This window comes from Leptinotarsa decemlineata, unplaced genomic scaffold (assembly GCF_025532065.1).
Source record: "Leptinotarsa decemlineata unplaced genomic scaffold, Ldec_3_MD MMD2_tig00000010_RagTag_RagTag, whole genome shotgun sequence".
Taxonomy (NCBI): domain Eukaryota; kingdom Metazoa; phylum Arthropoda; class Insecta; order Coleoptera; family Chrysomelidae; genus Leptinotarsa; species Leptinotarsa decemlineata.
In genome coordinates this window covers 2456013-2472249 of record NW_027412538.1, presented here as the reverse complement: position 1 = coordinate 2472249, position 16237 = coordinate 2456013, and the positions used below count along the sequence as shown (strand labels likewise).

General features: G+C 34.1%; 1 protein-coding gene across 2 annotated transcripts in view; it reads left to right on the top strand.

The window, feature by feature from the left end:
- The window catches only part of LOC111511679 (uncharacterized), a 295428-nt gene extending 279935 nt beyond the window's left edge, over nt 1-15493 (top strand). For both annotated transcript variants that reach the window (XM_074171265.1, XM_074171266.1), the window contains exons 9-10: nt 11259-11451; nt 13858-15493. In XM_074171265.1, coding sequence (XP_074027366.1) covers nt 11259-11451; nt 13858-14132 — 468 coding nt within the window. In that variant the 3' untranslated portion in view covers nt 14133-15493. The remainder of the gene's footprint in view (nt 1-11258; nt 11452-13857) is intronic.
- Nucleotides 15494-16237: the final 744 nt, after the last annotated feature.

Here is a 16237-nt window from a genome sequence, read left to right as displayed (position 1 = left end):
ACTTTTCCAAATTCTCGACTTTTTCTTTTGAACTTCCAGAAGGCTCTGTAGTGTATGACTTGTTTCAAAAACCACCTTCATCCCTAGTTCTCTGAAAAACTTTCCAAATTTCCTCGTATATTGGTGGTATGGAACTGAGATGTATTTATCTTGGTTTTTGTCCTATCTGCAAGTCGAGATTTCGTTCATTCGTAACCTTAACTTCTTTTTCCTTATTATGTCATCTACAATACCCCTCGAGAAACCGTTAGTGGCTGCTATTTCCTGTATTGTACGTCTTTTTTTTGTGAACTTATCATGTGTTAGAGGGAAAGTCAAAAGACGATGCACAAAAAAATTCAACCCAGCACGTTTGTGCTGTCCACAGTGATGTGAACTGTCAGGAATATACCTGTACGTTCTTGTTTCTTTTCTAAATAAATCGTATTATAATCCTCCATATTGGCTCCTCATTACCAAAACGTCAAGAAATGGTAGTTGTCCCTTATTTTCTAACTCATACGTGAATTTCATTGATGAACATCTATTATTTAAAATGGAAATAAAGTCGTCAATATTCGATTTTTTGGCATCGAATATCGCGAAAATATCATCCACATTCCTTAGCCAAATCCTAGGAAAATACTTCGACTTTTCTTTGGTTTCCATTTCGAATCTGCTCATGAACAGGTCTGCCAGGCAGGGGGGCAAGGGGTTTCCCATGGCCGTTCCTTCATGTTGTTCATAAAAGCAACCTTCTTCCCGGAACCGATTTTGTTTCATAAACAATATATACGAGGAACTTTGGAAAGATTTTCAAAGAACTAGGTATGAAGGTGGTTTTTAAAACAAGTCATACACTACAGAGCCTTTTGAGAAGTCCAAAAGACAAAGTCAAGAATTCGGAAAAGTCTGGAATTTACGAAATTGAATGTAAGGATTGCGATGCAAAATATTATGGACAGACAAAAAGATCTATTGAAGTAAGATATAAGGAGCACATAGCACACTTAAAATATGGAAGATATGAAAAATCAGCAGTCGCCCATCATATTTTGCAACAAAACCATTCTATAGACTGCAGTTCATTAAGATTAGTTAGACAAGTTAACAACAACAGGCAACTAGATGCCTATGAGAGTGTAGAAATAAGTAAACACAATATTATAAATAACGATGACGGACCTATACCAAAGAGCATACTATATGGCTTGCTAAAATAAAATAAAATAATGTTATTGGGTTTACTGATTACTACATAAGGACACATTGCAAAAATAAATTTGGACAGGCAATATTGTGAAATTAATTTTTATATAGCTGAAAATTGTTTTATATAAACATATATTGTAAAATGATAGATAAGGCAAAATTGTAAAATTAATTTAGGTCGGTATACCTGTATGGTTGGTACGCCTGGATGGTATACCTGTATGGGTTACCTATATAGCATAAATAGGGTTAGCTCGCATTAGTTTCTATTTTTAATCTTCCTCTTTGAAGATGATCACTTGGTGATCGAAACACGTGTGGAGGTGTTAAAAATAACGATTTGGTGTTGGGAAAAAACTCCAGTAATATTCAACCTATCAACAGTCTTAATTGTCAAATTATTAGGAATTTGGTTCATGTAAGCCTCCCGAACGAACACGTTCAATGTTCTAGGTGAGTGCTAAATTGTACTTTCAACACTGACCACAGCATATTCCCAAATTTCGCTCGGATGACTCAAACCAAATTTCAAATCTTCATTCAATAGATCGAGATCTTTTTATCGAAAAACCATTTCTAATATTTTCAACAACGGTGGTAATATTCTTCTTCAACTCTACTCCAAGTTTTTTGAGTTGCTTGTTCAAACAAACCATTTTCTTGAAGGGTTTTGATTCAACGATAAGGATTGTCTCTAAAAATCATTTCAGTGATTTGTCTTCTCCAGCTCAGATTTTAGATATGTTCAGTGGCTTTGCTCAGTTTTATCAGTTTGAATTTAATCCCTGTCAAGTAAGCGGTTCTTTTTGTTCTAAAAGTGTTTTTCTGTATCTGAGACTTTTGTTTGCAAAACAGTTTTGATATTTACCCCCAGATTTTAATAAAACTCGTGAAAATTCCTTAAAACTGCATTTTGCTAGAAAGTGAGTTTTTTATTTTGTCGAAATAATCTAGTGTTGTGAATTTTTTCGAGGCTTGATTCAGTTCATGAAAGTTTTGTTGATATTCATACAACCAGATTTTTTATGCATTTTTTGGGGTTATATTCGGTTTGTCATTGGTCACTGGAAAACAACTATTTCCCTGGGTAATACCACGAAGGGCGTTGGATTTTATCCGACAGGTGTCAGTGCAAGATTCTTCTCTGGAGTTATTCCTGCGTATGATGTTGGCGATACAACTGCTGGAATCGCTTTTCAGTTATTGGAACGTACTTGCAGACCGGTTTCGGGCTATTTGGCCACTCGTCAGTGCAAGGTAGTATCTATCATCAACAAAAAGTCGATGATTTGGAAAATCGAATTCTTTCAGAGTATCATTCCTCGAACTAGGCTGAAGCGGGCAACAAACAACATATTTGTCATCGCCTCATCTGCCTGTGAACGAGGTAACCACCCGCATATCCGAAATTTGACCAATTCATCGTATAAGGAAAGAAAGCTTTTCCCTCTAGTCAGTGGGCATACTTGAAGACTGGCTATAAATCCAATCATCTACACTCTACAGTGTCTATTAACCTACAGTGTAGGGAGTTGACACTGGCCTGAACGAATTGTTCCTTTAGATGATTTGATTTATAGCCAGTCTTCAAGTATGCCCACTGACTATATGTGAAAAGAATATATTCTCGATTGAGGAAGCTTTCGCATAGCGAAACACGTGTTGCGGTTTTCGTAAAACCCTTATAGTGAAAATCTTGCAATAAATCAGTTATTGTTAATAAAATTGTTCAATAAGAATTGGCAAATTATATCTACTTTTTGAAGTGAAAACATTTCGTTTTGGCCGCAGATTTTATGTGTACTTTTTCATAATGTATCAGGCGCACGAATTACGATATTTTTATAAGAAATGCCAAAATGTTCAAAATCCAACAAGTTCTCACTATAAGTTCCTTGCGTCATGATACGAAAGTCATCAATTTATGATGAGGCTTCATGAATCGTCCTAAATGGAAATTAATCTTAAGCCCCTCAAGGGCTCGTTCTCGTTATTGACTAATGCCAAGATGATCCGTTTTCCGGTTTCCGGCAAATTTAATTGTTCACGAGGAAATGTAATCTTGAAATCAGATTTTATATAGGTCTGCTAGGAATTGCGGCTCCGAATGGAATGAGATAGAAATAACACGAGAAAGAATATTGCTAATCCGGGCTTTATAGAAGCTATTACTTCAGAATTGCCAGCTTGCAGTCATGTTCGAGAATAGATTACCTGAAATGAAATATAGTCGAATTTTATTTGTTGAATACGTTTCTTCAAAGGATTTCAGAATTTCAAAAGGATTCAAATGTTGGTTTGCGCTAAACATGTAGGTATTTATTTACGTAGTTTTCCACACAGATAAAATAGCATCAACCGAAAACCCATTGACTCAATGGGTTTTCTGTTGACAAAAATACTACCTGGACTGAAAAGTTCCAGGCCTAACAGGTAGATGGCGCTAGTCTTATTGCATTCACCGCTTTTCAGTTAGTATCATCCCTCAAAAGAAAACTGTTGAAATTTCATGATATTCTACTCATAAGTTTGTGGGTTATTGTGCTAAGAGTGACACTTTTTTTTGTACCTTGGAAGCTGTCTGACTCGTCCATTTAGTCCAAGTCTCCAGGAAACACTGCAGCCTCTTGGGCTTATTGCGTTTATTCTCCCATCTTCTCATGACACCTAGTCCATCAGTCTCATTCCCTGTACTAGTTTGTACAGGTTTCGTGATGGATGTTCGTCATATAGTTTTCTGGACGTAATTTCATACGTCCATATATTGCCTGTCTCCTGTGATTCAGTGCCTCACATTCGCATAAGATGTGAAGAGCTGTTTCTATCCCTTCGTTGCATAATCTGCAGCTGAGGTTTTTATTGTACAGCCCCATTTTATTCAGGTGTTCTCTGAGCGGACAATGACCGGTAAGTAACTCTGTAATTATTCTGAGCCGATCCCTACTATATTGAAGTAGTTCTTCGGTTCTTTTCTCGGACGGTTCCCTAATGAAGGTTCTACTGTGTTTGTTGTCAGGTACTTTGTGTGCTTCTTATTGGTCCATATCCTAATCTGGTTTCGTACCAGTGATTTTGATACCCCCAGAGCTGTGATTCCTGTGATTCCTGAATGCCCTGGCACCCAGTACAAAGTTAATTTGTTCCTGTTTGCAAGGTCATTCAGTTCTTCATGGAATTCCCAGACCACTTTTGATGTCACCTTCGGGTTTGTCAGAGCCTCTAGTGCGCTCTTGCTGTCTGTAAAAATATTGATCCGCTCATTTCTTTCAGGTCTCAATTTAATAAGCCTTGCACACTGCAAGATAGCATATACTTCCGCCTGAAATACGGATGTGTATAGTCCTAGCGGATAGTTGTAGTTTAGATTTCTATCCGCTCATTATATTCGAGCTCCCGTTCCATGTTTGGTCTTCGATCCATCTGTATTCCAGGTGTTTTTTCCAAACATGTTTTCGGGATGACTAATGGTCTTCCACTCTTCACGGCTTATGATTTTGGCCGTGAAGTTTGTGTTAAAGGTGTACTTTGGTGTCATGTGGTTCGTGCACATATTCAATATGTGATCCTCCACTTGTTCCGAAATTTCTGTTCGATTCGATCTTCTGTAGTTCGGTGAGTTTTCCAGTCTGCATTGGCCCATCCTGGCCTTCCCCATTATCACAAAGAGTAAAGGAGGTAGATTCAGGAGTGTCTCCAATGCAGCTGTTGGGGTAGTTCTCATTGCTCCCGTCATTCCCAAACATGCCAAACCTTGCCTAGTTTGTTGATGGCGGTCGCCTGCTTCACCTTTGGCCACCAGACCAGAGATGCGTATGTTATCATGAGTGTAACCACCATCGTGTATAGCCAATATACTATGTCTGGTTTTAGTCCCCATGTTTTTCCATAGGTGCGTCTGGCGAGCATCAGTGCTACCTCCTCTTTCATCTTTATCCTGTATTGGTGTAAGAGTGACACTTACTTTGTTATTTTGAAAACAATGGATCAGAAATATTTTCGTGTTTTTATTTTACACTACTTCTTGATGTTAAAAAATACCGTTTGAGTGAAGCAATGGCTTGAAAAGTGTTATGAGGACTCCGCATCATCATAAACAATAATTAAACGTTGGTTTGCTGACTTTCTAAACTTGGTCGAAGAGACACCGATAATGCAGAACACAGTGGACGTCCAAATGAGGCAGTAGTAACACCAGAAAACATAAAAAAATTCACAAAATCGTGAAGTTCCGTGAATTAGCTGATATTGAAAAAATATCAAAAAAACGTGTTGGTTTTATATTGCATAAGCATTCGACTATGAGAAAGCTCTGTTCAAAGTGGGTGCCACGCGAACTCACTGTTGACCAAAAACAAGAACCTCTTGATGATTCTGAGCAGTGTTTGGCCATGTTTAAACATAACAAATCGAAATTTTAGCGTCGATATGTGACAATGGATGAAACATGGATCCACCACTTCACTCTGGAATCAAAATGATCGTCATCTGAGTGGAGAGCAACTGGTGAACCAATCGGCTGTCCTCGGTATTTTAGGATGTGCGTGGTGTAATATTTATCGACTATTTTGAAGGGAAATATAATCAACAGTGAATATCATATAGCGTTATTGGAGCGTTTGAATGCTGAAATTGCACAGAAACGATGGCATTTGACAAAACTGAAATTTGTTTCATCAAGACAATAGACCATGTCACAAGTCAATCAAAACTGTGGCAAAACTACATGAAGTGAACTTCGAATTGCTCCCACATCCACCATATTCGCTAGATTTGCAGACCTCTAAAAAAAAGCTCACCGGTAAGAAATTTCGCTCGAGTTATTACTGGAATTAAGGTCTGTTTTGAAGCACAAGATAAATCGATCTATACAAAAGTGGTATTGAAATAAAAAGCGTTTTTTCACTATTATTCTGAGAAATTGCTATTATTTACTTCATCCCCCTAACGAGAATTAATATTTCGCACCCTTGGTAAATAATGATAATGAAAAAACACCTAGGTAAATAATGAGAAAAATTCTATAATTTTAAAGATATTCACAGAAACTTTTGTTAACTTAATATTCAACTAGAAGTAGGAAATTGAACGTTGAAAATACGCTTGAAAATTATTTGAAATTATAATCAATTGTACAATTGTGACAAATCAGGCAGGGTACACATCATCTCTAAATCATCGTCACTTGAATTCATTTTTCAATAAAAAATTATTACAATGTGTTAAAACAACGATAAAAATAAAATAAATACAACAATAAAAATTAATTGGCGCTAAATTTGAATTAAAACCGTAGTTGGCAAACTGACAGCAATGATAATCATTGTACAGTGTTTGGTTGTCATGGAAACGCCAGCAAACGTTTTCATGGCCTAAGTAGGTGTTGCGCGCTTATTATCGACATCGTGTATTCAACATGGAAACATTTTTTCTCACTATAATGCAGAATTGAGAAATTCTAAGTTCTGAACATACAGAAGCGATGAGAGAAGTGGAACATCGAAATATATCAAAAATGCAATGAGATATTTCCTAGATTCATATCAAAATTTGACACATGCCAAATTTTCACATAAATAAAGCCAGTGTGATTAGAAATACGCTCCACTCTACTTGATATTCCGATATATTCAACAAAGTGTTAGAAAATTAGTAATGCCAAAATTAAAATTGTTAGTAGTGAAAAAAATTCTATATATACCTCGGCTGAGAAAGCTATTATTTACCTGGTACATTATATTCCTCGGCGCTACGCGCCTCAGGATATGAAAATGCTCGGTAAATAATAGCTCACTTCTCACCCTAGGTATATAATATACTATTTTTGTAGGCCTGAGATTTTTCAGCCCATGTGTTATAAGAAATCCTTAGGTTTGAAAAGTTCATTGCAGTAAGTATTATTATGTGATTGGGAGTCATTAATACGTTTTTCATTTTCAGTAGAAAGTTTCGACATCGATTTCAACTTATGCTTGGTTTGAAAGACGAGCAGCTATATTTTTGGTTGAAGGGAATATTGAATTATTTCAATTATTACTTCAACTAACGTAGAGAAATAACTGATATTGAAAGAAAATTATGCCATATTGCTGAATCAGAAGTTTGTTTTTCATCATTCGTTTTAGATATCATCCAGTTTTCTTTTTCAAACTAGTGTGAAAAGGGTAAGCTTCTAGTTCATTCCAAAAAATGTTCTGTTATTCAGTAACCTATATCGGTAGTCTATGAAAAATTAAATGATAATCTCTCTCGATGAATCGTTTTCTTTCTGACTATCCTCGACTGATTTCATAGGATATTTGAAATATCAATTTTGTTCTTGATGATTGAAACTATATGATAATTTCTGTTGCAAGTTTCATTGCCAAAGTGATAAATATCCTGTCTTATCCAGTATTGAAATTCAAGTGTGGAATAATGAACAATTTCAAACCAAATTACTAAACATCAGATCCTTATATACTTTCCAAAGTTTGATATGGATTGATTCAAACAATGAAAAATATGACCAATGTTAATCCAAAGTAAGTAGATTCACTGATAAAATGGAACTACCATTGTTTCAAAAGACACACTCAGAGATTTGTTTTCTTTTTTGGTACAAAACTCTACAATATGCTCCCACCACCTCTGAAAAATATCAATACTCTTCCCAAATAAAAAAAAAATAAAATTATACCTCGCTGAAAATGCAACAATATTTAACAATATCTTTTGAATCCTCTAGTACAAAACTGACACAAATTTATATCTTACGGAAATTCCAAGGAGTATTCATTCATGAAACACCCGCTCTCACTCCTTTCTTTGGTCCATGGCATTCACCTTCTCTCTCCAATATATTATATAACCTATAATATGCAAACTTTTTGTTTTGTTTTCTATAGTCATAACGATTAATTCAAATTGGGAGAATAGGCACAATACAAGCATATTCTATGATTAGGTGTAATTCTCAACTTTTTGGTGAATTCAAAATAGCACATAAAATAAAAAAGGGATGAGAGAATCTTCCAAAGAAAGGAAGGAAGTAATCAATTTGAAACTCTATACATGAATGTGTAGATCATGCAAAGAAGTAACTTTCAGACACAAACTGAAAGGAAGTCCTCCTGAAACAGCTACTTTCATATAAACATTGAATTACACGAAAGAAAATAATTCTTTCGAAACAAATACTTCTATATGAACACTGAATTATACAGAAGATACTTTTCTCTACTCAGTTTGTATTTCAAACATTTGTTGTGGAATAAGAATCAGATATCATTCACATGAGTTCTACTTTTTTTTTTGTATCAGATGGAGTAGTAGAAAGCCAAAAATTTTCTTTCCCAAAAAAAAATTAATCACTCCTAAAAATATAACCCCTTCAATTCACATAAAATAGTTATTCATGTAATCTAATTATTCAATTCAATTTAACTGAATATTCAATTCAATGTTAACTGAATGAATAAATTGAAAAAATTTGTAATTAATTTTTTTTTTCCTTAAAACTCTGAATCCTTCGAACTGAAATTCATAAACTCACCGAAAAAGTTACGAGAAGTGAGGTTGAAATAGCTTCATCTTTCATTGTTCCACTCAAGGACAATTTGACAAAGTTTTGTTTTTCAAATGAAATATATTTACTTTATTTTCAAATCCAATATTCAAGAAGTAAGCCAATATGTGAATTGAACGGAAAGGGGTATATTTTTAGAAAAGATGAACTTCTGGTGAAGAAAATGTATGGCTTTCTACTTCTCCATCTCCATGTAAAAGAATGTAGAAATCTTCTAAAGAAAGGAAGAGAGCAAATCATTTCTCCATAATAAATAAACTCCATACAAAGTAGTTCATGCAAAAAGATAACTTCCAGACATAAACTGGTGGAGGAAAAAGCATTCTTCAAACAACTACTTTCATGTACTGCACTGTTTGGAACCTTTGGTGTAGTAATGAATATTATTGGAGATTTTTCCCAACAGCAAACCGTTATTTTAACACCTCGACACGTGTTTGTATCACCTAGTGATCATTTTCAAGAAGAAAATTAAACCAAACTAGTTTTACCCCAACACAAAACCGTTATTTTAATACTTTGAAACGTGTTTCGTGTTTCTTCAAGAGAAATATTAAACTTGTTATCAGAGGGAGATTGAACTAGTTCAAGAAAAAAATTAAACTAGTTTAGAGGAAGACTGAACTAATTTAGTTAGTAAAAGTTGAATCAAACGAAAGAAAAAATACTTCAAAAATGTTTATATAAACATTGAATCGAACAAAAAAATACTTCTTATCATTCAGTTTGTACCTACACCAAACATTCGTTATGTTTTGAATTGGATATCATTGACAGGATTGCTAAACAATATAGCATATGGAAGTGACATGAAGTGAATTGAGTGCTTCATCTTGTAATGTTATATAAATTGGTGCTGGAGAGACAATAAAACAGGTGTCTTATACCGAAACATCGGATAACCACCATTGAGAATGACAGTGTCTCATGTAAGTGAAATTTCACGTCTTTCATATACTATGTCGGGTAGCAATCCTTTGAATCTGTGAACGATATCTGATTCGATTCTATAACGAACACTCCGAGTAGAAACTGTATAAGAAAAAGTGTTTTCTGTAAAATTAGTTGTTTCAAAGTTTTTTTCTTTCGTGTAATTTGAAGTTCATATGAAAGTAGTTGTTTCGAGAAGGCTTTTCCTTTCAGCTTTTCCTTCTTGGTCGTTAGATAAAAAAATTGAATGTTTGCGTTTATCAATTTCCAAAGTTTGCAGCATTTTCATAGATTATCGTTTTGAAATTCTTTGCTGATGTTTCCATATTAGCTTTTGGATATGATCCACATATAGTTTGTGGACCCCTGATATGTTACCTTTTTCCGCTTATGTTATATAAGCAATGAAACTTGAAATGAAAATACAATGAAAAAAAAAATAAAATAATCAAATTCAAAAAGACCACAGAGTAAAAGAAATTAAAAAAACCTATTTTTTTTTATTTCATTCTTTTTTTTATCTTTTCATTTCTTTCTACTCTTTACCTAACTAGTGAAATGCTAAGTTAGATTTGTTAGTAGTCTTTTTCCACATTTTCAATGTGGAGGTATACTTGGTTCATGACAAGTTAGAAAAGTTCTTTGTTGAGGATGTATTCAATGATGTTCATGTTGAATTTGTTGTTTCCGGCAATATGTTTCATCGAATTCAATTCCTCAATAAAATTATCTGTGAATACTGTTGAGTATGTAGATCATGATATGCTTCTTGATAGTTGTGTCTGTATGGTTTCGTATGTCTTAACTTGCGATTGTGAGGTCCAAAAAGTTTATGGAATTCTTGGTTTCTAGCTCTATTATGAATTATTTTCAACACCTCGACAAGTTTTTCGATCACCAAGTGATCATCTTCAAGAGGAAGATTGATCTTCCTCTTGAAGATGATAACTTGGTGATCGAAACACGTGTCGAGGTGTTGTTTTTTCAAAGTTGTCCATGGAATTATCAGCGAGGAGGAGGCTTGAAGAATCGCCCATTACGAGGCATTTATTGTTGTTATATATTGTGTTATTGAATCCAAAATAATTTGGGTCTAGAAATACTGACAGCAGTGAAAGGATATCAGAAATAAAAGTAGGTTAGAGGTAAATATTTGATATAACAATTGAAATAATAATAATATTCGCCTCCATTCCTCACATAAATCTTAATCTTAATATTTGTGACCATGAACGAATAAACAAGGGAAAAAATCGGTCTCTTCTTCTACAGTATTTGACAACTCATGAAACATATCTGTTTCGTCACAAGAATATCAGGCATTACCGGTTTTTATATTCATTGAAAGAAATCTTGTTACTAAATTTCAATTTTAACATGTTCATCATGAACTGATTTTAAAAACCAGCTCAATTATTATTAATTTTTTTTCAAATTTAGGTATACCCTTTTTTCTTCCTCATACTATAGGCAGTTCCCGATAATCAGTAACAACATTTTAAGCCCTTTATCCGCATGTGGGAATATCTTTGTGGTCTTCAAAATTAATTTGAAACTAATTTTCTGTTAACAGGTGGAGAATTCATTAAGTACTTATGAACCGCATGCTTGTGTGATGGTTTACTCTGTGGTATCTAGATCTAGTTTCCAACATGCCGAGGAAACACTCAACTATTTGTGGAGGGAAGGATACACCCAGGAAAAGAGCGTTATAGTCGTGGGAAACAAGGCTGATCTAGCCAGAGCCAGAGTTATACCAACCAATGGTCAGTAAGCTTTATTGATTGAGTATTCGAAAGTCATTAGTGTACAAGCGTGCATTTTATTTTTTATATAGAATTGAGTTCTTCAGCAAATGTTTTGTACTGAATATTTCATGTATAACTTTAATCTGATTACCTTTAAATCAAGGTGCAGCTGTTTTCTTTGAGTCCCTATCACATTTGAAATCAAGAAAAATTTTCCTATATTTTGCATACAGCAATGCTTTTGTGATATTTTCGTTCTGATATATACCAGTTTTAATTCTAGATGACTTGAAAAGTTCCTGGACTAACACACATATGAAGCTACTAGTATTGAATACATTTGATTTTTAGCTAACCCTATCCTTCAAAAGACACTTGCACAAATTTCACAGCTGTCGGAGTATTAGTTTGTGGGATAAAACATTTTGAGTGAAACGACTTTTGTTAGTTGGAAGAAAATGGATAAAAATTAATTTCGTGTGTCAATAAAGCATTGCTTTTTGGTGAAAAAATACTGTTGGAGCCAAGGATTGATTTGATAAATATCATTAGGACTTCGCACCAGGAATATCAACCAGTGAGAGGTGGTTTGCTAGATTTAAATGAGGTGAAATGAGCACGCAGTGAACCCTTCAAAGAGGCTGTTACCGACAAAAACATAAAAGTCCACAAAATAATTTCGAATGACTGCAAAGTGAAGTTAAAACCCTGGAATGCTACACTTATTGCAGAAGACGCATCTGCTACAGAGGGGTACCTACTGTCGTACCTCGAACAAAAAATGTCGTATTTTTGACAAACGAAAAATGTATTCACTTATAGGAGAATAACAACTTAAATTAAGCCTCTAAAATCACTTTTAACGTGAATACATCATGGCACAAATCCAGCAAATTTTTTTGATGTTGTAAACAAATGAACTTTTTGCACACTGCACAGCTTACTCTTGATTTTTAATCTTCGCTTCTGGGATGAAGAGCACACCTCCCCACTGTTGCTGGTGATTCAGTAGGTATTTCTTCAGGAGCAGTTATTTTTAGTACTCTGCATATGGTTTCGCGGAGTTCGCGCCTCAAAGTTGGAGTTTCCAAACGACTCATCAGCTCCGGTATGACCAGTTCAAGGGCGAGCTTCTTCAGGTATTCTCTCCTGTTGGTAATAATTTCTTTATCTGCTTCACCAGAGCCACGCAGAAAAAAACATTGAATTATAAATCAGAATTTCCAACAAATTATAGAACAGACATAATGGCCAGCGACGTGTCTTTGTACCAGTAAAATAAGTGTGACACAGTTGGTCTGAAGTATCGACTCCTCCTTTCGTTAAACTATAAAATTGAATGATTTCTGGTTACTTGGTCGTATATGGCTCATCACCTTATCGTGCATTGTCGAGTTTTTTCTTAGTCTTCATAGGTGGGCAGTATGATAACAGTGTCAGGTGTCCACTGTAGCAAAACATAGCAAAATTTATTTTCCTCTTATTGAGTTTTAAAAATGACTCAGGAATTTCTTTTTTTTTTCCGCGTAGTACCAACAACGAAATTTTTTTTCTCCAGAAGTTGTTTTGCAGTCTCAACAGAAGTAAACCAGTTATCCAAGGTCAAATTCTTATTTGTTCCTTGAACAGAATTGATTAGTTTATTACAGTAATACTGTCGGTTGATGTGGAACATTTTCCTATATGAATTTCAGCATCAAGGGCAAAAGCGGAGTAGTTCAATTGATCAATATGTGTAGTGCGCAGTATTGTATGTATGATTGATGACTTGTTTACTGAATGGTAATTCATGATCACTTGAATGAAATGAATAAAAAACACTTTTGTCTAAATACCACTGGTATTTAGATAAAAGTGTTTTTACTCATTTCATTTGAGCGAAGTATTTTAAAAGTATTTATTGGATAAAACACAAAACTTTCAAAGCATCACCAGTACTTTTTTTTCTACGGAATACAAGAAGGGTGAATTGCTCTCTCATATTGCAGACTATTATAGAAAAAAATATTATCATTTCTGAATTGTTCCTTTCACTATTTCAGACTCGAATCCTTAAAAATAGTTCTCGGTTTGCTGAGATCAGAAACATACAATGAAAATATAGTCTCAAAACGATTACAAGGTTCTGACACAAATATTAGTCTCACCTTGTTCTATGGAGTAGAATAAAAAAATTAAAAAAAGGTCTTCTTGTGTCTATTGAAAAAACAATCTGAGTTTCTGTTACAACGCGATTTTTTCCCGAAATATTTTTTGATATTATTCAGTTTTAGCCCCGGTATGAAGTCTATAATTTTTAAAGTTTGACTGTAATATTAATGTCCGTCCTGCTCTCTAAACATTTAGAAAGCTCTATGATTATTGAATTAGGTTCATGTTAGCCGTAAAACTTGTCTCATGCATTTTTAAATCGCTTTTTCGCAGAGGGAAAAGCATTAGCAGTGGCCAGAGACTGTAAATTTATAGAGACATCGAGTGGCATACAGCACAACGTGGACGAACTTCTCGTGGGGATTCTGAAACAGATCAGGTTGAGAGAGTCCAGAGAAAAGAAAAAATCCAATCTGAAGAAGGACACCAACAAACTACACGGTTCGAAAACGAGTCTCAGTTTGAATATAGCCAGGGAGATACTACAAAAAATTTGCATGAACGATATTAGTAAATCCAAGTCTTGTGAAAACTTACATGTTTTATAAATAACTTGCAAAAATTTCAGAAATAACTATTTTTCTATGAATTGGGACTATTCTACTAACTTTTTACTCTTTCATTAATGAAATTCTAAACGAGTCTATGTTGATTAGATGTGTATGTTGATTCGTATAGTAACCTGTAAATTAGTCATTTTTCGGTTGAAAATTTTCATGCAGTAACAATTTCACTTTCTACGATAATATCTTCATATCTTTCTACTAGAATATAGGTATATCGCGTATTAAAAATGACCACCTCGATAAACATTTTCAGTCTATAATTACTGCATGTGGTGTATACATTTTACACACACCCTACCAAAATAGAGAAGAAGAATCTCTTATGCTTGTCCTCATTTACATAATATTCGTAAGGAAATGTTCGAAACTTTCATTACACACCTAAGTATTATTTTCTATTTCTATAGGTTCGTTCCAACCTTGAGTCACCAACAGATTTCCAACAGTTTGTAAATCGTTGTCAACGCGCATGTCTGATAGATATTGGTTTCTGATTAATTTGATATTTCTGATTGGAACAGCTGATAGTTCAACTGAAGTTTGGCATGGAATTTCAACATAACCTTTAAAAATAAATCTAATCAAGTGTAGTTCTCGAGAGTAGCAGTAGTAGACTTTATTTTAGGAATCCTACTATATAATATATAGTTATGCATATATGAATAACTTATATACGTATTTAATTTTACAGTGCGTCATGTATTACAATTTGATATATTCTAATAATAACTTTTTGAATACTTTTAAGGAATTTACATGTTTTATTTCATCAGGTAACTTATTGAAACTATCCAGACCGTTATAGAGAACAATGAATTCATTCCACTCTTATAGTTTGTTCGGGATCTACAAAATGTATTACATGTTCTTGTGTTATGTGAATGAATGTCACTATTTCGAACTGAATATCTGCTAAGATAGGCTGGTTCTATCCCACTCGAAATTTTGAAAATAAAAATCATGCTCAAATAATACAGTCTTTTATGTACCGGCTGCCACTGTAGAGTATTTAACATAAATTCAATAGGGGTATACTGGTTGAATCTCAAGATGATTCTCATACCTCGATTTTGTAGTTTCTGCAACTGTCCCATTTGATTTTGATTGAATAGATACATCAGTGTGGCACAGCAGTCAAAGTGTGGCCTCATTATGCAGTTGTAACATGTTAGTCTAGCAAAGGTTGATAAAGATTTTGAAATTCTAGAGAAAAAATACATTTTCTTACATATCTTTCTAATGGTATATTGGGCATGCTTATTCAAATTTAATTGATAGTCTATAATGAATCCTAGGTACTTAATTTCATTTACAATTGTGAGTTGATTATTGAATATGCTGATATCAACTTCGTTAGTATCAATTTTTCTTTGATTCGAATTTGTTGTAACCATCATTGCCTTAGATTTATTGATATTCAATTTGAGTTTATTCACTTGTAGATATAATTCAATGGTCTTTAAAGATATATTTTGATATATAAGATATATTTTTGTAATTAAAGATGTTCATATTTTAGATTCACTTAAAGAATTCCTAATTTTTCCTGCGCCAGCAAATACATATTTTTTTTATAACAATTTTTGCAGGTTATGTTGTTTGCAAGTTGTATGAACATAAAACAGAAACAGTAATACGGAATACGCATGCATCAGATTAATGGTTAGAAGATAATCCTCAAACCATTCTGATAGATTTCGAACAGGTTTGAATCTTGGATGGAACAGAAAACTGATAGTTTACTAATGGTTGGAAACTCACGTTGGAACGCAATCACATTACTGCGCAGAATCCTGACTGTCAGAAACTGTTTCTGACGCTGGTTGGAACGAACCTTAATTACATGATTCACAAACCAAGTAATGTCCACTTTTCAACAAACTGAGATAGAACAATAAAGCTTATACTCTCAACAAAGATGAATTTCCTCAATCAACAGACACCGGGTCCAGATTGTAAATTGATTGAATATTGCTGCAAAAAACTAGGCATTAATCTAATTATCGAAGGCCGTTCCAGGATTTCAAAACGTGCTTCGTGGAATACTTATAATAATTCCATCACAAGTCCATGTCCAGACTCTTTTC